This window comes from Phyllobates terribilis, unplaced genomic scaffold (genome assembly GCF_046119375.1).
Source record: "Phyllobates terribilis strain yellow unplaced genomic scaffold, ASM4611937v1 Scaffold_1__5_contigs__length_1240528914, whole genome shotgun sequence".
Classification (NCBI taxonomy): Eukaryota; Metazoa; Chordata; class Amphibia; order Anura; family Dendrobatidae; genus Phyllobates; species Phyllobates terribilis.
In genome coordinates, this window is record NW_027362761.1 from 822,400,186 (window position 1) to 822,425,339 (window position 25,154).

Sequence of the window (25,154 nt, forward strand, 5' to 3'; positions counted from 1 at the left end):
TGAAAATGTTGATTAAAATTAACTTTTTTCATGGGAAAACCCCTTTAAGTTAAAAAAAAATTCCTTTGAGGTGGCCATTCCCTTTTTCTCTGTAAATTAAAGGTGCCCACTCCCCTTCAACAGTTATTCCTCTCAGCTCACCCATACACATGCATGGTTGGCTAGTCTTGGCAACATGGAGCAGACAATAAACGTCTGTCAAACACCTCCAGCCGCAAGTTATCTACCATGGGAAGGAAAGATTGGACATGTTGAAATAAAAGATGCCCAATCCATTTATCCCTAACGTCTGCAGTTGGGGAAAGGTCAGGACATTCCTAGCCACCGGAGATATTAACTTACTCTTGGTGAAATCAGTGAGTATGGACAATTTTCCTCAAGCGTATATTAGCACCTTTATCTTGATAAATTCTGGGATAACAGGATACAATCAATTTTCTTGGAAGCCGACTAATATTGAACTAAGGTTACTTTTTAATAGATAGCATATCTTTTACATTATCTATTGGCATTGTGTCAAATACCAAGGTACAGTATTCACTGCCACAATTCACAATGCTGCTTTTACCAGTCTTCAAGAGCTAAGAGGCCCCTGTGCAAATTCTGCACCAAGGTCAGGCTGCTGACTACAACATCTTTGTGCTCATTTACTGTATTTTATGGGTTAACCCTTCATTACACTGTTTTTACTTTGTTCTAGAGAGGCTATGTCTCATTATGGTCCTAGTGGGACCGTGACCTCTGCGTCCCCTGTAGTCAGGACACTATAGGTGCATTTCTAAAAGTGACCCCAAAAATACCCCTCACAGTCACAGTACCTAGTATTCATATTGTACTGGACTTTAATATGCTATTTTTGAGCTGTCTTGTGTATGACCCTTCTTCATTATTGTAACTACTGCCTGTTCCAGCAATGTTTGCCTTTATACTGCAGAAAGCTGACTTAACCTGGAACATCAGGGTGTTTTACAGATATTATGTGATCATTTCTTGTGCTCTGGCAGCTGCATATATTATCATATATTATGCTATTTATCTATGAGCCCAGCAAGCCTCAGTATTATTCCATATCAGTTCACGCTCAGCAATTTATGAAGAATTTCATGTGATGCAAACTCAGTTTTGCCAGCTTGCCTGATATTATATATATATATATATATATATATATATATATATATATACACATACATACATAACACTTAATAGATATGATATTGAGCAGGAGTGTCACATGCAGATATGCACACACTTCCACCCCTTGTCATGATATCGATGAGGTTATTAAAGAGAACCTGATGCACATTGCCCAGTCCGTAGCCAGTATGTATCTGGCACTGGGTGTATGATCTCAGCAAGGTATGTTTGACTATAAAATGTTGCGGCATTTCAGAGAAAACCCGAGGACCAAGACTACGCTATAGTTTAGTTAGACAGACTGTCCCTGGTGGCCTCTCCCCGTTCACTGTCCTGGAATGACAGGTGTCTGCCTACGTGCGCATATAGGCAAAGACTTATCACTCCAGGGCAGCGAGCTAGGAGAAGCCGTCAAGGACCGCCTATCTGATTAGTCTACAGCGCAGCTTGGTCTGTGGAGGCTTGTAAAGTACGGTATGTTTTTCTCTAAAATGCTGCAGAGCTTCAGAGTCAAACATACCTGGCTGAGATCTTACACTCAGTGCCTGATACATGCCGCCCACGGATTGTGCAGCATGTGTCAGGTGTCAAGTTCTCTTTAATGGTTGTCTGAGGAATGTTCTGCCATGTTGAATGCACCTGGGCACATAAATCATCAAGATCCGCTGCTGGCATTTTCCTTTACAATTGCCGACCAATGACGTCTTAGATGTGCTCAATGGGAACTGCATGCCATAGTAATACATGTAGGTTCCTCAGGCTGCTCACAATAGCACAAGCAACACCTACAAACAAGCAAGATTTCTGGCCCTCACAGACCTGTAACTTCTTCTTTAAGAGGCTCCTCTGTCCTCCACTCATTACCTGTAGTACTGGCACCTGTTTGAACTTGTTATCAGTATAAAAGACACCTGTCCGCAACCTCAAACAGTCACACTCCAAACTCCACTATGGTGAAGACCAAAGAGCTGTCGAAGGATACCAGAAACAAAATTGTAGCCCTGCACCAGGCTGGGAAGACTGAATCTGCAATAGGCAAGCAGCTTGGTGTGAAGAAATCAACTGTGGGAGCAATAATTAGAAAATGTAAGACATACAAGACCACTGATAATATCCCTCGATCTGGGGCTCCATACAAGATCTCAAAATGATCTCAAGAACGGTGAGCAAAAATCCCAGAACCACACGGGGAGACCTAGTGAATGACCTGCAGAGCGCTAGGACCAACATTACACAGGCTACCATCAGTAACACACTAAGCCGCCAGGGACTCAGATCCTGCAGTGCCAGACGTGTCCCCCTGCTTAAGCCATTATATGTCCGGGCCCGTCTGAAGTTTACTAGAAAGCATTTGGATGAACCAGAAGAGTATTGGGAGAATGTCATATGGTCAGATGAAACCTTTGGAGGGAGTTGAAAGTCCGTGTTGCCCAGCGACAGCCCCAAAACATCACTGCTCTAGAGGAGATCTGCATGGAGGAATGGGCCAACAGACCAGCAACAGTGTGTGCCAACCTTGTGAAGACTTACAGAAAATGTTTGACCTCTGTCATTGCCAACAAAGGATATATAACAAAGTATTGAGATGAACTTTTGTAATTAACCAAATACTTATTTTCCACCAAAATTTGAAAAAAATTTCTTTCCAAATCAGACAATGTGATGTTCAGGATTTGTTTTCTCATTTTGTCTCTCATAGTTGAGTTCTACCTATGATGTCAATTACAGGCCTCTCTCATCTTTTTAAGTGGGAGAACTTGCACAATTGGTGGCTGACTAAATACTTTTTTCCCTACTGTATGAGCTTTATTTATAATACGAACACATGAAAAAAAACAGTCAAAGCTGCAATGAAAAAAACACAAGTAATCAAATTTACCTAATAGGTGCAGAAATGCTGTTAAAAATCTGCAATAGCAAAACTCCCCAAATACTCATCGTGGGAACGTAGCTTTTAAATATACATTTTTACAAAGCGGTGCTTGAAGTTATGTCAGAACTCCAGTGGGGAGTTACTGCCACCCAGTGGTAGACTATATATATATGCATGCTGCAGTAATCACAAACATTAGGCTCCACTTTCTCCTAATGGTACAGGGCGGTTTAGCATTAAAACACTTCATTTACTAGTAGTAAACATCATTATCAGCTCCTGACTCAAGCACTATACAGCTTTGTTGTCAAGGTCACACGGATTTGGCAAGTGGATTAATTAACTTATTGTGCAAAGTAATTTCTGCTCCAGCCCGGAGTTAGTGATCTCACCGAGCGCAGGGAGCAATAACGACATGCCTTGGAAATTAGATCTTGGCGATCAAAGACTAAACTTTAATAAGTTATTAAAGTGTTTAGCTTGTGATTTTGTGGTCCTTGGACTTTTCAGTGTTGAACACAATGGAAAAAGAGTTTGTAATACTTCTGTGTCCTACTTTCTGAAGTCACAGCTCCGAACATCAATTCCTTTTGTGGTAGAAACACATTATGAATGTTCAATGGGAAAATGAATGTAAAGGTGTTGTGTCCTCATGATAATACCTATCTATATGGCCTTGTAGAGTATATGAATGATCAGTGAAATTGCGGGAAACAATGGCTTGTACACGGCACAGCTATGTCTTATAAGATTGGCTATTCAAGTGAATAGGCATCTTACTGTGGGGACATACAGTATCTGTCTGCTGATCATTGATTTTGTGTTTTATTTCTATCTTCCAGTTTATCCCTATGCCTGTCCTATATGGAGTCTTCTTATATATGGGGGTGGCATCCCTCAATGGCGTACAGGTATGAAATGATATCGCTCTTACCCAGTCACCCATCTACCAAACTATAAAGTAACATTTCCATCCAAATTTTGGTCATTTTGATTGCCTTGCCTAGACAGATATTGAGATCCTGTAGTTTTGTTACAGCTGTCATTTCTGCAGGAAGTACAATCGTAATGATGTTATTAGTTTCAGAAGTGCCAATCAGTACTTCTCCCTGTTGTCACTGTTGCAAATATGGCTGCTGTAACAAAACAAGAACTTATCAATATCCTCGTAAGTAAAGGAAACACAATAACCTTCTGTAGTACCTGATTTACTAGTTCATGAACATTTTTTTTCATTTTTCTATTTTGCTTGTAAACCCCCTTTATAAGGGTTGTCCGATAGTAAAATATTTATTTTTTAAGCATGGATTGATTAAAAATGATGATTGGATGCATACTTGCTTCCAGTGCCCCACGGATCCAGTGCAGGCTCCCAAAATAGTGTCTGTCCTGTTTGGAAGTCACATGACTGCTGCAGCCTGTGATTGGCTGCAGGGATCAGGTGACTAGAAGAGCGCATCATCAATTGTTTCTCTGATGAAGTGCACTTCTAGTCACCTGACCGCTGCAGACGATTACAGACTGCAGCAGTGCTGTGACTTTCAAACACTGCTTCCAGATACACCTTTATGATTCTGGTATGCCTGTTTATTGCTTTCATTCAATCCGTGCCTAAAAATTGTTTTACTGTCAGACAATGCCTTTAAAGTAAAAATGGAAACATTTTAACATCACCTCTCCCTAGTCATCCTGTTTGATGTTTCAAGACTGTGTTCACACAGGCTTGGTTTTACTTCTGTTACTATTTTTTGAAGAAATTTTCCACATTCACAATAGTGATGGTGCATCATTAGGATAGGTCATGTACATCCGATCAGTGGGGGACAGGGTTTCCAACCCCCACAAAACAGATGTTTGCAAGTGCTATGGAGCTCGTTAAGCATTGCGGCTGCTTCTGCCCTGTTTACCTGCCTCCATTATATGTCCTGAGTATGTGTTGTCTCAATCACTCCAAAGGAGCAGTTGCGAAATACCCAGCACAGCCACTAATATAGAGACTGCAAGCAGGTTAACTGAGCAGAAGAAGGCTGGAGCCCCCTCTAACATCTTAATGGGGGTTTGCAGACAGTCGGAACACCACAGATCTCAATTTTTTTATCGGACAACAAACATCTACTGAGTACGTCCTTTTCTGATTCTCAAAAATCAGATCAGAATAGGACGTGCTCTAAATTTCATGGATCTCATCCTCTGATTGGTAATTTCCATGGATGTGTGAATGGATCTGTGAGATTTCACAAGGATGTGTGAGTGCACCCTAGGGGCAAGGAAAGTATATTCTACAGTGATTCACTCGCCATCATCTTGCCTGAATGAGAGAAAGAACATTTACAAATACCATAAGTCACTGGGATCTGTCAGGACCAACCCTAACAGCTGGTGCTGCTATATCATTCCACGGCAGACCCTTTTTAACAATCCATTATTCAGCTTGTAACATTTATCACAATTTTTTCCCCTTTTATTTTATTTATATCTGACTTTATTGTCTTATTGTCTTTTTGGTGCAGTAATAAAATTAACGAAGCCCTCCCATCAAATTTTTTAACCTCTTAATATATTGCAATCACAATATTATATGACACTGTGTAATTACAATTGCTCATTTTGCCCTTCTACCCAATTAATTCTTCTCTTTTCTCTGCTGTATGTAGAAACAGGAAGTCTCTTGTCCCTGCATTTATTATATACCCCTCTTCACCTCCTGACCTAGCTGCTCCCTCCTCCCCCTGCCAGGGACTTTTACAGTGACTCATAACTTGTACAGACAAAAGTGACCTCCTGTTTCTACATAGGGCTTAGAAGGAGTCAGCTAGTCAGTGTTTAATCACGTGATGTCATAGACCTAATGGAAAAGAGAAGAATTAGCTGGGTAGAAAGGCAAAATTATTTATTATTATTTTTTTATATAGCGCCATTAATTCCATGGTGCTGTACATAAGAAGGGGTTACATACAAAATACAGATATCACTTACAGTAAACAAACTAACAATGACAGACTGGTACAGAGGGAAGAGGACCCTGCCCTTGCGGGCTTACATTCTACAGGAATAGGGAAGGAGACAGTAGGTGGGGGGTTGCAGCAGCTCTGGTGGTGGTGAGGCGCAGGTCTAGTGTTGGTAAAGCAGCAGCGTGGTTATTGCAGGTTGTAAGCTTTCTTGAAGAGATAGGTTTTCAGGTTCCGTCTGAAGGATCTGGATGTGGCAGATAAGCAGACGTGTTGAGGCACAGAATTCCAGAGGATGGGGGATATTCGGGAGAAGTCTTGGAGGCGATTGGGTGAAGAATGAATAAGTGTGGAGGAGAGGAGGTGGTCTTGGGAGGACCGGAGATTATGTGAGGGAATATTTTGGGGGATTAGTTCAGAGATGTATGGAGGAGAAAGGTTATGGATGGCTTTGTAGGTCAGTGTTAGTAGTTTGAACTGGATATGCTGGGCAATTGGGAGCCAGTGAAAGGACTTGCAAAGGTGGGTAGCAGAGGAGTAGCGAAGTGAGAGATGAACTAGTCGCGCAGCAGAGTTAAGGATGGACTGGAGAGGTGCGAGAGTGTTAGCAGGTAGGCCACAGAGGAGGATGTTGCAGTAGTTGAGGTGGGAGATGATGAGGGCATGCACAAGCAGTTTAGTAGATTGAGGGTTGAGGAAAGGATGGATTCTGGAAATATTTTTGAGCTGGAGGCGATAGGAGGTGACGAGAGCTTGGATGTGTGGTTTGAAGGACAGAGTAGAGTCGAGGGTTACACCGAGGCAGTTGATTTCTGGTACAGGGGAAAGAGTGATGTCATTTATTGTGATAGATAGATCAGATGGGGAAGATACGCGAGATGGAGGGAAGATGATGAGTTCAGATTTGTCCACATTGAGTTTGAGGAAGCGAAAGGAGAAGGAGGATATGGCTGATAGACATGCTGGGATTCTGGACAGCAGAGAGGTGACGTCTGGGCCAGAGGGGTAGATCTGGGTGTCGTCAGCGTACAGGTGGTACTGGAAACCGTGGGACTTTATGAGCTGTCCCAGGCCAAGGGTATAGATGGAGAAGAGTAGGGGTCCTAGGACAGAGCCTTGAGGGACTCCAACAGAGATAGGGCGGGATGAGGAAGTAGTGTGGGAGTAGGAGAAGCTAAAAGTGCTGTTGGAAAGGTATGATGAGATCCAGGATAGGGCAAGGTCTGTGACACCAAACGAAGAGAGAATCTGTAGGAGGCAGTGGTCAACTGTGTCGAAGGCAGAGGACAGGTCTAGAAGGAGGAGTATGGAGAATTATCTGTTAGCTTTGGCTGAAAGTAAATCATTAGTAATTTTGATAAGGGCAGTTTTGGTGGAATGGTAGGGACGGAAGCCAGATTGTTGATTGTCGAAGAAAGAGTTAGATGAGAAATAAGAGGAAAGTTCAGTGTGAACATGTTGCTCAAGGAGTTTGGAGGCGAATGGGAGCAGCGATATGGGACGATAACTGGACAAGGCGGTTGGGTCGAGGGATGGCTTTTTGAGGATAGGAGTGATTGTGGCATGTTTGAAAGCAGAGGGGAAGGTACCAGAAGTTAGTGGTAGATTGAAGAGATGGGTTAGGGATGGGATGAGTGTGGGGTATGAGCACCTCTAAGTACACAGTGCAATATAATATGGTGACTGCAATATATTAAGAGGATAACAATTTTGATGGGAGTGCTTCTTTAAAAGGGTAATAAACTGATATAATTCACCTCAATTATAGGCTTAAGTGAGACTTTCTTCATTGATTAATACTTGGAACCTGTCAATCATAAATATTTATGATTAATAAATTGCATCTGTGAAGCTCTCAAATCTGTAATGTGGAAAAACCTGATGATAAAATAATGTCAGTAACAACCATTAGTAGTGTTTTACTTTATATACGGTATATTTTAAAAAAGTTTTCTGTGCTTGGGATATGCCACCACTTACTAATACTGTTCATATTCTTTCTATCCAGTTCATGGATCGCCTGAAGCTGCTCTTGATGCCTGCGAAACATCAGCCAGACTTTATTTATTTACGCCATGTTCCATTGCGGAGGGTACATCTATTCACTTTCATTCAGATTGTATGTCTGGCACTGCTCTGGATTCTGAAATCAACAGTTGCTGCTATTATATTCCCAGTTATGGTGAGTGAATTACATGAATTTTAGAATTTTATTGTATCAGTATATTAATATTGATTTTATACATACTTGCAATATATAGCTTTAGAGGGTAATGTTAGCTCAGTATTTGAGATCAGAACCACAATTTACTGTTTGGGATATGGCGTATGGACTTAAGTTTAGGCTCTTTTACAATTTTTTCTTACACATATGCCATATAGTAACATGAATCACCTATAGAACGCCATTGTAAATAAACAGGTGAATGGGGGTTTAGCTTATGTTTTAAATGTTTGCACAGCTGCCAACACAGATTTTTCCAACTATTGATGTCTCTCTCTTATAGTATACCTTATAGTGCCCATATAATACAATAATTTAAATAAGCATAGCACAAAGTGCCCAAGGACATTGGTACTTGAAAGTTTTTGAACACTTCAGCAATTCCCATATTTTTTGCATAAATTTTACCTAAAACTACATCAGAAGTCCTGAAAATAGATGAAGAAAACTAATTCAAACAAATGAGTCAAACATATTAGACTTTGTCATTTTTTATTGAGGAAAATGATCCAATATCACTTGTATGTGAGTGGCAAAAGTATGTGAACCTTTGCTTTCAGGTTCTGGTGTAATGCCCTTGTCCAACAATAACTGCATCTAAACATTTCCAGAAATTGTTTATTAATCCTGCAGATCGGCTTGTAGGAATTTTAGTCTATTCCTCCCTACAAAACAACTTTAACTCTGCTATGTTGGTGGGTTTTCTCTCATGAACTGCTCACTTCAGAACCTTCCACAACATTTTTATAAGCTTAAGGTCAGGACTTTGACTTTGCCATTCCAAAACATTAACTTTACAAAAGAATAACTATTCTTTTCCAGAGCAACTTGTGTGCTTTGGGTCGTTGTCTTACTTTAATGCATGACCCTCATTCTCTTGTGACTCAGATCAGAGACAGATGTCCTAACATCTTCCTTTAGCGTTTGCTGGTATAATTCAGAATTCATTGTTCCATCAATGGTAGCAAGCCATTCATGCCCAGATACAGAAAAATAGACTCAAACTATGATACTACCACCAGCATGTTTCACATATGGTATGAGGTTTTATGCTGTGGTGCAGTGTTTTTCTGTCTCCAAACATAAGGCTTTTAATTTAATCCAAAAAGCTCTCTTTTGATGTCATCCATCCACAAAACATTGTGGCTTGTCCAGGTGATCTTTAGCAAACTGCAGGTGGGCAGCAATGTTATTTTTTAGAGCAGTGGCTTTCTTCTTGCAATTCTGCCATGCATATCCTTGTTGTTCAGCATCCTTCTGACTGTGGACTCCTGAACATTACCATTAGCTAATGTGAAAGTGGCCTTTGGTGGCCTAGACATTATCTTGGGTTCCTTTAGGACCTTGCTGAGTATTATAGGCCTTGCTTTGTGAGTGATCTTTCAAGCACTTCTGTGGATTGGTGGAGTCCAAACTTTTTGGAGACGTTTTTTTAAACTTTTTTTCAGCCTAGTGAGCACTAACAACTCTTCTTCTGGGGTCTATGCTAATGCCATGACACACTTCCACAATTTTTTTCTAAAAATCAGACTTTTATAGATCCCTGTACTTTGAATAACATAGGTCATTCACTCACACCTGATTGCCATCCCAGTCTCTGTTGACTCGCATACTAAAAATGTACTGTATTGGAAAGAGTGTCACTGATTCTGTCTCCAATATAGCTGAAAAAAATACATACTGGACAGACATATGTCACATAATTGGCACATGTCCGATCTATAGAAGTCTATGAATATCTCTGGTTTATATGCTAGAACACAAACCGAATATGGTGAGAACATATCTTTACTATGCCAATAATTAAACTAGTAAAGGTAGGTACATCCAGTTCAAGTGCCTTCCCATGTTAGCCATTGTATGAACATAGGTGCAAGATCTGAGTGCCCATGCCATCAGAGCTAGGAGTATCCTTTCTAATAGTTAAAAGTGGGATGCCATGTGCAACCTCAAGTAGAGATCTTGAAAACCATATGGGATTGTTACAGAAAGCGTATTTGAGAAATATTGTATATTTTTTCCTAAAAAAAAGTATAATAATTTGATGTAACCAGAATACCCATTCAAGACTTATGAACAAGCATACTAAAAGTGTCTTTCAACTCTCTGACATGAAAGTCTTCTCAGTAAACCATCTTGATCAGCCTGTATCCATATAAAAATTCTAAAGAAAATACCCTATCTGATATTTTTATTTCATTTCACTGCTATTATCAGAGATGTGTAAAATATAATTTTCAGAAATCCTTACCCTCTCACAATCCTCTTGCAGATTCTGGCCCTAGTAGCGGTGAGGAAAGCCATGGACTACCTCTTCTCCCAGCATGATCTTAGCTTCTTAGATGATGTGATTCCTGAGAAAGACAAGAAGAAGAAGGAAGACGAAAAGAAGAAGAAAAAGAAGAAAGGAAGTGTGGACAGCGACAATGATGACGTAAGGAATACTTTTTCACTTCAACATATGCACGTCTTTCTTCCTTCTGGCATGGGCTAAAGATCAAATTGACTTTATTTTTGTAACTCCATTATGGTGTGAGATAAGAGCCATTGTCACCACATACTTGGAAGGAGGGAGATGGTTCTTCAAGCCTGGGCAAAAAAAAACTACTTTAGAACTTTGCTAAAACCCCAACTCTTTATAGCTCAAATGCTTTTGAAATTCATTAATGGTCGTAGAGACTTTGATAATAAGGGACTAGTGATGAGCGAGCATGCTCGTTACTCGAGATTTACGAGCATGCTCAGGTGTTTCCCGAGTACCTTCAGCGTGCTCAGGAATTATGCTTTAGTCGAGCTGTGTGCATGATTTGCGACTGATTGACAGCTTTAATACATGTGAGGAATACATGTTTCTTAGGCATTCCTCACATGTACTAAACCTGTCAAACAGTCGCAAATCATGAGCACTGAGTGACCAAAAACATAACACCCGAGCACCGCTGAAGATACTCGGCGAGCACTCGAGCATGCTCGCCGAAAGGGTTAACAGAACATACTCGCTCATCACTATAAGGGACCCATTCTGTAGGCCAGTAAACTATGGCATATATTTTCTATCACATACTGTAATTCCTCACATAACCCATGATTGTTCTCGGAATCAGCACTCTTTTCCTTTCTATTGGTCATTAAGCACAAACACCTTAGCTCTACTGTCGTAAGATATACCATAATGTTCCTCCACAGTCTATTACATTACACTCATTACCCATTCTATGACAACCTCAACTGTTCGGATGATTATGAGATTTGAAATGGCATTTTGATGCCTTTTATTATAATCCCAGCTTAACATTTAAGCTTTGTATATGTGTCTGTCCATAGTGGGGCATGAGAACTAATCTTCATGTTTGTATCTAAGTAATGAACTCTAGCTTGCTAATGAAAGTATTAGATGGGATAATCTAACTTAATGGATACGGCATGAATTTTTTTCAGGTTTATACATAGTTTTATGATCTTAAATGTAATCAATTTTGCTGCGGTCACATTCACTTTCTTTGCTATGTAAATAAGATGATATTTAAAGAGCTGTCAATGAAGTTTATGAAAGTCCTAGTAATCCCAGATGTTAGAAGAAATCACTTTCATTCTGGACAGTCAGCCATACATTAGAGGACTCGGATAAGGCGTGATGCTGGGCCTTTGAAAGCCTTTCTGGCAATTATGATTTCTACTCATTTATTTGACAGATACTTAGAGAAGTTGGAATATCCCTTTGATGACTTTGCAGCATTAGCATATGTAATTTTATTTTATGCTTTTATCACAATGGTATGTTACAGTGTTTATCAAGTTAAATGCTACTTTAACATCTACCACAATATAACATTTTTATACTCTGTATTTATTGTTACAGTATGGATTCTACATTGGAGCAACTCCTCACTTTATGTCATATTTTTGTACACCCTTAAATATCTGTCAGTTGTCATCTCCTGTTATTTTTCAGCTTAGTTGACCTATAAGTTAGAAAAGAGGCGGAAAATCAGTGTTTGGAATAATATTAAATAAGACCTCCCATGAACTTTTTTCCTCTAAATATGTGTATGTACTGTAGTGTCAGTGTATGTCACGAGTTTACCGCGACAGAGAGGAGCCAGAAGATGGCAGCGTCTAATTCCTCCCACTCCTGCAGTCATTAGAAGCCTTTCACCTTCATATTAAATGGTGCAGGTTTCTTGTAGCAGTTCAGGGGTTAAACTGCTCAGTTGTGAGCTCCTGGAAGCTTAGCTGCATTTAGGCTCTTAGCTACGAAGTGTTAGCCACTCCCCGCTCCTATTTATACTGGGCTTTGGCAGGCTATCATTGCCAGAGCTAGTTTATGCTGTATGGTTCTAGGAGGGTGATGGAGAGTGGTTATTTGAGAAGGGGTTTGGTGGATTTCAGCCTAGACTGCTGTGTTGTTTAGGTTGCGTGTTAGTCCTATTCTTCTCCTATTTTGGTTTGTTCCTTATCCTACACTTCTCGGTGTTAACCTCTGTTGTTTGTGTGCATATATTTGTATGATTGGTATTTTCCTTTAGCCCTGTTTGTGTTACCTTGTTAGTCTGGTTTGTGTACTGCCATACACTACTACTCCCCTCTTCCCTGGGTGGGGGGGGTGACTCAAGGCGGATTGAGGAGCTCAGACAATGTACATGGCCCCAGCGTTTTCACCTTCAGAAGTAACCCGGGAAACAGGGCCAGCTAGGGCGCTCCTAGCATTAGGGACAGGATAAGAGCCCCTGGCCCCGGGATACCCGAAAACAGAGTCGTGACAGTGTGTTAATATATTCGATTACTTCCGGGATCTCTCAGAAGAGGAGCAGAACAGCGCTGGATCCCTGAATGATGTCACCGCTCTTCAGAGTCTCCAGGTCACACTACGCTCTGCGTGACATGGAAGTATCTTTTACAATGTAAGCCTATGGAACGTCAGAACGAGGCTCCATAGATTTACATTGATAAAGAGCATTCCGGCTCACATATAGAGCATTGAGTGATCCGAATGGTGTGAACAGTGGTGATGTCACTGAGAATTGGAGCAGAACGCTCGCTGGATACTGGAGAACACTGTGATAGGCATAAGTAAAATAAAATTCTTTATTCATTTCTGAACTGTAGTGTCCAAATGTAATATTGTTATTGATATTCTAAAGTAGAGTTTTTATAATGTAGAAGTGACTGTTGTTTTAAATTATTTTTCTAAATCAATAGTACACATAAGAAAAGGAAACTTTGTGTTATATCTTATTCTAAAAATTTGCTTCTGGGTTGATCTATCATGCTCAGCATTCTCAATTCATGGGTAAAATCTGTCTTCTTGGAATACAAATGTTCCCATTACTGAGATAGGAGATGACAGTTGTGGCTCATAAAGTTCTATGGAGAACTGTAACTCTGGGTTCAGGAGAACTTACAGCAGAATGTCTGTGTCTACACCTCCAGCTCTTCCCCTCTCCAAAGAATTTTACAAGCACCAACTGTCATCTCCTATCTCAGAAATGGGAAAATCTGTCTTCATTGAATACAGTTTTTACCCCTGAATTCAAAATAAATGATCATTCCAGGAGGAGGAAGAAGCCGATTTCTTTGATAAGGTATGTTAGAAAGTTGCTTACTTTCATGTGTATTATTGATTTATGAAATAAAATCTAAAACTCTAAATATGGAATTTTCCATGCATCCCTGACATAGACTTATAACTATGGCAATAAAATGAGTATGCCAAAAAGTAACATTCTTATTCTCCTTCATAAAATACAAAGCTACCAAATGAAAACAGTTATTGGAGAAGTGTGCTTTATGGCCCCACTACTGTAAATTCTACTAAGTTGTTCGTGAGAAGGCCAAGTAAAATCTACAGCTGTGGATAAGACAAGATGTGAAAGCCTGATATATGCTGCTTTTATGTAGCTCTATGTTGGATGTTGTTGTGATTTCTTGACCTTAAAGAATTTTCTTGTGGTTTATGACCTGGTGGTAGAGCATAGTCCTCTAGGAGTCATCATGTCATCCACCTTCAACCTGGCGGCTCGTTTTTCACCTTACTGTTCTGGTCAATGCACTAAAATACATATCACTCTTGTAAATTGTATTCTTTCTTTTTATTGAATTTCTGCGACTTTGGTTTGTGCTAAAGGAATTCTCTTTATCTTGAGGTTTATGGCAATGATAATGCTGATAATGGTTTGATGCTGACTGATAATGAGACAAAGTGTCTACAAAGAACTTTGTATATGTGCAAGAACTCCTTAAATGGCCATATACAGAAGATAGAAATTCTCCGGACCACACAATATTAATGGGAAGTTCTGAGCTATGGTGAAGAGTCAGCTAGATTAGCTGGATTCATCATAGTTGGCCTTTTTGTTAACAAATGTCAAATATCTATGTCAATCTGATGATCAGAAGACAGAAGACTATGTTGTCTTGTCTTCCAGTAGCCAAATAACTATACTGAAGGCTGGTTTACACAAGATGATGATTAGATAATTGAAAATTTGCTCCCATCCATTGCCCCATGTAAAAATGTCAATGAGACCACCAATGTGTAAATGCTTAATTGTCGTTTGATCACATAATTTATTCAGACACTAAAATGGTTATTGCCTGCAACAGAGTCCCTTGGGGATAAACAATTGCACAAAAATTATTTGTCCTCATTTGCTGCGGATGATATTGCAGCCCCTTGTAAGAGGAAGAAAACAAGGGCTGATCAACTTGCCATGTTCTCCAACAAATATTGTTATGGGCTGATGGGCTTTAAAGAGAATCTGTCATCAGATTTTTTGCTACATCATTTGAGAGCAGCATGATGTGGGGCCAGAGACTCTGATTCCAGCGATGTATCACTTACTGCTTGCTGAAGTTTTGAAAAAGTTTTATTTGCAGCAGATCTCCCAGTTCTCGGAAGGCTGAGGTCTGTGTAACCCCCACCCAAAGCACTGATTGACAGCTTACTGTGTACACTGTGCATAGGCAGAAAGCTGCCAATCAGTGGTGGGGGCGGGGTTATACATAGCTCATGAATTTAGAGGGCTACATGGCAGTAAGTTTAATAGTACTCTAGTGATAATCTCCTGCTGATAAATCAGTGATGTTATCAAAACTACAGCAAGCAGCCCAGTAAGTGATGCATAGCTGGAATCAGGGTCTCTGTCTCTACATTATTTTATTCTCAGATTAGGTGGCAAAGTCTCTTTTAATGCTTTGTTTTTTTTTCGTGTGCTCTTTTTGAGTTATTTACTACATTTCATTTTAGTACTAGTGATAACTAAAATTGTCTACAGTCTGTACAAAAAACCGTACAAACATATTTGGTTCTACAGTCACTGATTGTTTCTTTGCCATTGTTTTAAAATATTTTTGGGGATTTCTGAAATGTTTTGCTGAAATTAAAGTAAGCAATTATATTTCCTGTTTTGGGGATTTCTGTTTCCATTGGGAAATTGAAAAATGGGAAGCAATTAACATGTCGATAGTATTATTTCTTCCATGTAAGGTTGCCTGTCCATCAATCATGCCACCGGAAGGACGGTGCTCTACACACAGAAGTCACAATGTTTGTTCTAAGATTTGTTACACATTTCTTTCACAGTCTGACAGCCCTTATTCAGAAAAAGTCCCCAGTATTAAAATCCCAATGGACATCATGGAACAGGAACCATTCCTTTCTGATAGCAAACCCGGTGAGAGTGAGTAGATCTAACCACTTGCATGTCACCCGTGAGCCGTCCTTCTCACAAATCACTTCCCCGTCTCTCATCTTCTAATTATCTTTTTGTCTTCACGTTTCCACTAAAGATCTTGCCTGAGCTTCTAACTTCATCCCTGACTGTGTTCTCCATGAAGTAACCTTTGTAAAACCTATTAACCAAATACCGCATTAGGGTTTATAGAACTTCAAGCTGTGATTAATAAGACCGGTAAACCTTGTGGGATTCTATAAAAGCTTGACTTTTTTCAGATTTTCCAGTGGAAGAAAACAGTATACTATGGTAAATTTGAGTCCTAGGCAGAATCTAGCACAGAGAACTGCTGGCATTTTTATTGCTTGCTCCATTTGGTCTTGCTTTTTTTCCTAACTTCTTGGAAGATAACCCACATTGATGATCCCAGAATTTTTGTAGTCTCCCAGGTCAAACATGGGCACCAAAAGTATTCTGATTTGGCTTTTATCCTAAGTCATGTTTCAAGGCTCATTAAAGGGTCGAAAATGACTTGTAGGATTGCTACTTCCAATAGATGGCACTAGAGTTCTAGTTCTCTTCCTCTCTGAAGAGACAATTTGCATATTTCATTTCCCAGAAGAGCATGCAAGGCGTTTAAGGCTCCTCATACTGGCCTGCCAGACCTGGCATGTCACTACACAAGGAGAAACCTTACCCCTAAGATCCTAGGCTACTAAAGTAAAAGAAAGAGGATACAGAGGGCACGGCTGGATGCTTATTAATAGTAATCATTTGCGTAATGTAATGTGGATCCACACTGTGATTTACAAGAAAAACTGCCCCCGTTTTCTTTACACTTCCTGCAGTACTCCCCCCACATGTGGTTTTATCCATGTTATAACCAAGTGGTTAATCCGTATTCCATACATAACCTTTCACAGAGCCCCTTCACAATTCTCCTTGTCCCCCTTACAAATAGGGAGTGGAGTGTATGCACTTCCCTTGCCATAGGCTTCTTTATATGTCATTGCCATGGCAGTAATAAATGCCAATATTATTCATGCTATTTTTGTTTAACCCTTTGACTTGTCACAGATATTTGACCTTAGTGAGAGTCTTTACTAAATTCTCCAGCTCATATTAAACCAAAGTATTAATTCTAATCCTTGATTGCAAGTGACATGTTAATCCTGATCTCAAAAAAAGCTTGCGTATTACTGACCTTCGTTCCAGCGTTCTCTAACTCTGCGTGTTTCCTGTGGTTCCCAACTAATTTACAAAACATATTAATGATCATCATTATGGTTGATCAGTGATCCTCGTCATCTCCAGGACATCCTAATTCACCATCAACAGATGATTTGTCGTTGTGTTTCATCTGTCATCTTCTGTGTTTCCTTCCATCTACGATCACGCCATGTAGACGTGTCAACAAATGTATTATATTGATACTGCTATGTCCACAAATCATTAGCTTTCCTTTCTTTGTGATTTACTGCATGTTGTTATCGCTTGAAGGTGTAGACGGGAGTTGTCTACAAGCTATTGGTTTCCATCTTTATTATAAGGATATTAGAACTTCTGCACAGAGATCTGTGATGGGATTAAAGTATTAGTTGAGCTATGAGCTTATATGCATTGAAAGAATTTCACAGTAGGCTGAAAAATAATTGGCTACTATTACTTGGCTGCATGTACCATTTACACTATAGACTTTCATGTTAAGGCATCGTAGCTTACCAAAGAAATTACTTTTTTAGTACTTGAAGAGTTGTCAGGTGTAAGTTCAATTTAAGCCTTTTGCTGATTGAACCTAAAGATCTTAAAGTTCTTGCAATTTCTGATGTTTATTCTTAGAAAATAAATAATAGGAAACCAATATCTTTCAAAATGGAAGTAATCTACATCTTCTAAAGGATGGATATACTGTTATTTCACCTTATCTTTTCTTTCAGGTACCATGATTTGTCCTCAATAACTATGCTTGATATTAACCTCATCATTTCACTCCATGATTATCCATTATACCGTTCATGTATATTAGTCTTTTGTCTGTTAAATATAATTACTATTATGTTGTCATTTGGTAACATTTACGATTTCTGGCAATAAATGGCAAAACACCACCTCTTTGAGAAGACCATTCCTTAACCAGATTAGATTTCTTGTGCCACGTTTTCAGCTCCATATTATCTTATGTGCTTTGGCTATATTCTTTTAGAAGACCACTTTTCATTGCTATTTTGGTTGGTTGTCTCAAAGAGATGTCACTGTATTACATTCACTCCCTGAGTAATGTACACTGCTCAAAAAAATGAAGGGAAATCTCAAATAACACATCCTAGATCTGAATGAATGAAATATTCTCATTGAATACTTTGTTCTGTACAAGTTGAATGTGCTGACAACAAAATCACACAAAAATCATCAATGGAAATCAAATTTATTAACCAATGGAGGCCTGGATTTGGAGTCACCCCCAAAATTAAAGTGGAAAAACACACTACAAGCTGATCCAACTTTGATGTAATGTCCTTAAAACAAGTCAAAATGAGGCTTAGTATTGTGTGTGGCCTCCACATGCCTGTATGACCTCCCTACAACGCCTGGGCATGCTCCTGATGAGGTTGCGGATGGTCTCCTGTGGGATCTCCTCCCGGACCTGGACTAAAGCATCCGCCAACTCCTGGACAGTCTGTGGTGCAACGTGACGTAGGTGGATGGAGCGAGACATGATGTCCCAGATGTGCTCAATCGGATTCAGGTCTGGGGAACGGGCGGGCCAGTCCATAGGTTCAATGCCTTTACCTTGCAGGAACTGCTGACACACTCCAGCCACATGAGGTCTGGCATTGTCCTGCATTAGGATTAACCCAGGGCCATCTTCACCAGCATATGGTCTCACAAGGAGTCTGAGGATCTCATCTCGGTACCTAATGTCTGTCAGGCCACCTCTGGCGAGCACATGGAGGGCTGTGCGGCCCTCCAAAGAAATGCCACCCCACACCATTACTGACCCACTGCCAAACCGGTCATGCTGAAGGATGTTGCAGGCAGCAGATCGCTCTCCACTGCGTCTCCAGACTCTGTCACGTGCTCAGTGTGAACCTGCTTTCGTCTGTGAAGACAGGGCGCCAGTGGCGACTTTGCCAATCCTGGTGTTCAGTGGAAAATGCCCATCTGTGGACGCAGGGCCCTCATACCACCCTCATGGAGTCGGTTTCTAACCATTTGTGCAGACACATGCACATTTGTGGCCTGCTGGAGGTCATTTTGCAGGGCTCTGGCAGTGCTCCTCCTGTTCCTACTTGCACAAAGGTGGAGGTAGCTGTTCTGCTGCTGGGTTGTTGCCCTCCTACGGCCCCCTCCACGTCTCCTGGTGTACTGGCCTGTCTCCTGGTAGCGCCTCCAGCCTCTGGACACTACGCTGACAGACACAGCAAACCTTCTTGCCACAGCTCGCATTGATGTGCCATCCTGGATGAGCTGCACTACCTGAGCAACTTCTGTGAGTTGTAGAGTCCGTCTCATGCTGCCACGAGTGTGAAAGCACAACCAACATTCAAAAGAGACCAAAACATCAGCCAGAAAGCATTGGTACCGAGATGTGGTCTGTGGTCCCCACCTTCAGAACCACTCCTTTATTGAGTGTGTCGTGATAATTGCCAATAATTTCCATCTATTGTCTTTTCCATTTTCACAACAGCATGTGAAATTGATTGTCAATCAGTGTTGCTTCGTAATTGGACAGTTTGATTTCACAGAAGTTTGATTTACTTGGAGTTCTATTCTGTTGTTTAAGTGTTCCCTTTATTTTTTTGAGCAGTGTATATCAATCATGCTTCTATAAGCTCCCCTTCAGAGTGGAAGAGGACTTGAAATCTAGTGCCATCTACTGAATGTAGCAATACTGAATGTCAATAGCGACCCGTTAAAGAGCCTTGCCACATGACTTAGTATAAAAAGCCAAATCAAACACTACATTTGTAGATTTGTGTTCTGGGGGGTTGCCCCTCATCAGTGCAGAACAGGAGATCTAATTTGGTTAGGTGATAGGCCTCTAACTAGCCGAATTTCCTAGCCAATCAAATCTCAGGCTTTGCACTGATAAGGGGCAAAAACCCATAAGTACATTTCTGCAAATGGAGTTTCTGGTTCGGCTTCCTATCATTAGTCATGTAGCAAGGCTCTTTAAAGGGTTGATATTGACTTTAGAATGGCTACATCCAATTGGTAGCACTAGAGTTCCTCTCTCTCTCTGAAGATGCTAATTACATATTTTATTTCCCAAAGAAGCATTATATGGCCTATAAGTCTCCTTGCAATGGCTTGATGCTCTCCACAAAAAGAAACGTTCCCCCTCAAGCTTATAAATGGTGGGCCACACTTTAGGATATGGAATGGAATAGTCATACATTATTCTCTGAAAGGTATAGATTTTAATTTGATGGAATGCTATCAGTGACCCTTTAGATATGGCCCTATACACATGTCAGTTCTTCTCCTGCGTGTGCTATACATTTTTTTTTAACACAAAACACAGACACATTATAGCTTTAGGCTGTTTTTATTTGTCCTTTATTTTTGCGAAAAGGTGGTCTTCAAAAAATAAAAAAAGAAGAGACGTGTCTGAGTTGGGCTCGATTCATGTACCAAACTCATACATTTCTCTGAATGAGTCTGTGATGTGGACAAACAGCACATCGATGCCATCCGCATTGCATCCATGTGATGTCCATTACAGACATACACATGATTCTTTCCATGGTCATATAGCGAATATTTCGTGTTATCATTGTGAGTAGCAGTTATCAGTATTTCACTAATATTATGTGTATTTGCTATAATACAGCCTGGCTACACGCATACCATTGATCTGATTTTTTCTTTTGTTAACTAAAAGCAGGAGAAAAGCCATTCACATTCCTTGAACGACACACATCTTGCTGAAAGACATGCTTTTATTCAATCAACTATGCCAAGGTAAGCTGTCTATCCAAGAAAAAACACTAGGGAGAAAGTAGCGCAAATAGGGCCCTATCCGACAAACAATATAAGATGTTCTTATCAGATTGCGCTAACCTGATCCATGGTATTATGTCTTTGATGTTCAGCTGCCGCGGATCCACGGGTTGTCAAAACCAATGAGGATACAGATACGGAGAAATTGTGGACCCCTTCCGCCCTGCCGATTATTGAAGACGTCAATTCACAGGAAATTATGAAACTTGCGTTTTTCATTCAACACAATAACTTCGAAACGCGTTGAATAAAAACCGCAAGTTTAATAATTTCCTGTGAATTGATGTCTTCAATAATCGGCAGCGCGGGAGGGATCCACAATTTCTCCATCTCTTCATTCTCATAAGGTAAGCTGTCTAACATACCCTTAGTTATATAGCAACATAGTTGTATGTGCACAAGTGCGTATATGCAGCGAGTTTTGAATTTATATCTTCTTGATGGAAAATCTACTGTGTATTACAGTATCAGCATTGTAGATGAGATTTTATAGAAATCCACAGTGTGAATTGACTGGTTCTGCAGATTGTCAAGTCCAATTTCTATTGTGCATTTTCACTGTGGATTTCACAACGAAATTTGCAACAAAATCTGCACAATTTGGAATGGATGTCAGTGCAGATTAGTCTCATGCAGCATACCTCTAATGAGGTTTTTTATCTTTTACCAGAAAATATGTCATAGCCACTACTTGGAATTATATCTCTTACTGCTACAAGAGACCTAAATGCTCCACATAGTTCACTTCTATAAGGCTTTCTTCATTAATTAAAGAATAAATATCCTCTTTTTGGTCAATTATTTTGAAGTGATGACATTACATAGGGTCTAGTACTACGCTTCATAGCCTGTGTAGTAATGAATGGAGAGTCTATGTAATACCACATCTGCAGAGCCGTTGGCTTGCCTGCCTATGCAGTGCACACACATTAACCCAAGAAATTAAAGGATGTCTATCAGTATATAATTACTATTCAAACCAAGCACTGGTGTTCGGAGCACACTTGGTGTGGCTGAGCAGTTCAGTGCACCTTACCACCAATACTTTTTCCATCTAACACCACCCTCTTATGGCTCCTGTAAATCCAGAACTGTCAATCAAAAAAGAAGTAGGCAGAGATAGATGGAAAACAAGTAGGTGGGAAGGTGCACTGTACTACTCAGCCATGTCAAGGGTGCTCTGAACTATTCAGCTACTGTATGTCAAGGGTGCATCGTGCTCCTGTTTTGAACATTTTTTGCTGACAGACTCCCTTTAAGTAGGGCTTATGGTATTACGACAGCATACTGAAAGATCCATAGTCCAAAGGAAAGAAAAATAATTGATAGTCTGCAAACCGTAAAAAAATAAACAGAATGACTATCCAAACCAAATACTGGCGCTCTGTGCATCATGGCGTCACCAAATATTTAAGTGCACCTTCCCAGCTACTTGTTTTCCATCTACTGCTACCTTTTTCTGCCTCTAGGAAGCCAGATTTATCAATCAAAGAAGAATAGGGATGGAGATAGAGAGAAAACAAGCAGGTGGAAAGGTGTAGGTAAATGCTTGGCCACCTCAAGGGTGCACCAAGTCCCTGCACTTGGTTTGAACAGTCATTTGTTGCTGACACTCCTTTTAAATAGAACAAGTAGTGTACAATAGGGAGAATATGTCTTCATATTACAATCACAGCACATATACTCTGTGCCAAAAGTATCTATTGTCCAGGTCTGGAATGCCAAGAGTGTCTTTTTGGTTGGTCAGTCCAAAATACCTTTGCACAGCATATGTTTTTCATTAACTGAAAAGTGCAGTAAAGTATTTAGCTTTACGTGACAAATATACATTCAGATGAATGGAGTAATACAAGTTTACCATCAAGATGCCAGACTGCTGTGTAGAAGAGACATAATGTAGTTTTACTTTCTGTGGTCCCAATAAACATTGTTGAATTAACGCATATAATCCACAGAAATATGTTAGAAGGTAAATAGGATTAACTAAATCTCCATGGTGGTGTTAAATACCCTTCAGCCGGCTACTGAGTGTGCCGCTAGTGGACTTCAATTACCAGCACTGGTGTGTGTGAGACCTGGAAGCCTCGTGGTCCTGGGAATAGTAGTCTTGCAGTGGACGTGTACATGGTAATAGGTACATTGTATGGGGAAAAAGTGAGGAGGTAGCATAGAGGAAACTAGACAGTTTATACAAATTGTACAATCATTCCCAATTTTTTTCATACATGTATTGCATGGTTCCTGTCCTCATTAGAACCATGCTGTTTTAACTTCATACATTGTCTACATCTGGCCACTGTCTGAAAAGCAAATGCGTTTCAGAGAGGGTCTTTCCATTGCATGCGATGAGACAGTGTCTGAAACACGTTTGATTTTTCACTGCAATGTTGAGAGCTGTGACTTTTTTAATATAGTTTTGTAATAAAGACATGTTTTATATAGGATCCTGATGCTGGATTTTTTTTCTATTTCCCCATAGATTATAATGGGCACTTGTTCTATCTGGAAATGATGATAGCACATGTACTGTATGTGAATGAGGCCTAATTAAAATATTCAAATTATTGTACCATTTTGAGTCCTTAAGATAGGGACTTGTAGGTGTAGTATACTGCCCTTACATACAGTAGCATATAATAATAATTTTTATTTCTATAGCACCAACATATTCCACAGCACTTTGCATATGAACTTCTTCCGGACTGCCCATAGATGATAAATATCTGGGTGGTCCATTTTCTACTCTGTAGTGATGTTCTGATACATCACTGCCTAGTAGAGCAGCTACATCCAATCCCTCAACTGCAGGAGCTGGGATCTGGCTGTCAGATACAGCCAGACTCCCCATATAGAAGGCAGAGATGGTTTGTTACTGTAGTGTTGTGTATGCAGTAGTAGGAAGCGCTGTCGGCATTGCCCTATGTAATTGCTGGGTCTAAAGAAGGAGCAGGAACTGCTAGATGTTCTAGTATGCAACTAGGAGGCTGTATTTTCACTATAACTGAGGCTAATATACCATCCCCAGTTACAGGGGAAATCAGGTGAAAAAGTATTTAAATATTGACCTGCCCCCAAAGGTCTTTTCTAATGTTATGGGAGGCACAATATGTGATTCAAAATAAATAATAAAAATAATAAATACATGAAAAGCAGGGGAAAAATAAATGATAAAAAAGCTAATGTCAATCCAAATAGCTTTTACTAGCCCCCGCCCCATGATAAAACCCTACATATGATATATACAGTAAAAATAATTGTCACTGAAAGGGGGACACATTTTTAAATGTATTTCAGTGGTCCTTTGTGATCCTAAAAAGTAAAATTAACAAAAAAAAACCCTGAAAAACAGACGTTTCCTTTATTTTCCCCCGATATCGCCCGATATTCGCAAAAAAATAAAAAAGAGAGTATGACAAAGGCAAAAAAAATGAAGGCTAATATATCACAAAAAAAATGCAGTAATTAATTGAATATCTGAACATAATTTTTTTTTACAGCTCTTTAAACACCATGTACAAAAAAGCCCAATAATGTGCTTAATCATTTGAATGGACTGGTGTTGAATAGTGTTGAGCGAATTTGTTCAGCATTTCAAATTCGTTTTTGTGTTCTGGGTTCCGGCTTGTTCGTGCCCAAAAAAATGGGCACCGCCCACGAACATCCCTGATTTGCCATGCTGTCATGCAGATGTTATCTGCATGACAGCGTGGCCAATCAGGGATGTTCATGGGCGGAGCTGATTTTTTTGTCGCGAACAAGCCGGAACCCCGAACAAGAATTTGAAATGCCGAACAAATTCGCTCAACACTAGTTTTGAACTGATTAAAGCACCACTCCAGCGGGTTTTTTTTTTCAGCGCTGGAGTGGTGCTTTAAGAGTAAGCCCCAGGTGATATACTCACCCTCTGGCGTCTTCCCCGGTTTTCAGCACCGCTCCGGTCCCGCAACTTCATTTTGTGAGCGCAGCTTCTGACAGCCAAAAGTGAGTAGCTCCGCTCACAAGCTCTCAATACAAGTCTATGAGGCCAGAACGAGGCTCTCATAGACTTGTATTGAAAAGTGACCTCCGCACAGCTCCAGCAAATACTAGAGCGCACCGGCAGGTCACTTTTCACAGGAGACAGACTGGAGCGGCGGGGGAAACCGATGAGGGTGGCGGAAGGTGAGTATATGACAGGGGGCAGGGGAATTAAATTTAAAGCACCACTCCAGATGTGCAATAAAAAACCCCGCTGGAGTGGTGCTTTAAGCTCATATCCACTTTAACCAGTAATATTAAATATTGGTCAGGGAGATACA

At 40.2% G+C, this 25,154-nt stretch overlaps 1 protein-coding gene across 7 annotated transcripts in view; it reads left to right on the forward strand.

Annotated features, from left to right (window-relative positions):
- The window catches only part of SLC4A4 (solute carrier family 4 member 4), a 290,540-nt gene that overhangs the window by 259,305 nt on the left and 6,081 nt on the right, over positions 1–25,154 (forward strand). For 2 of the 7 annotated variants that reach the window (XM_073637852.1, XM_073637807.1), the window contains 4 exons: positions 3,850–3,918; positions 7,964–8,137; positions 10,452–10,613; positions 20,738–20,817. In XM_073637852.1, coding sequence (XP_073493953.1) covers positions 3,850–3,918; positions 7,964–8,137; positions 10,452–10,613; positions 20,738–20,817 — 485 coding nt within the window. Of the gene's footprint in view, positions 1–3,849; positions 3,919–7,963; positions 8,138–10,451; positions 10,614–15,761; positions 15,859–20,737; positions 20,818–25,154 lie in introns of all 7 variants that reach the window. The other 5 variants (XM_073637824.1, XM_073637832.1, XM_073637837.1 and 2 more) reach the window with 5 other exon arrangements.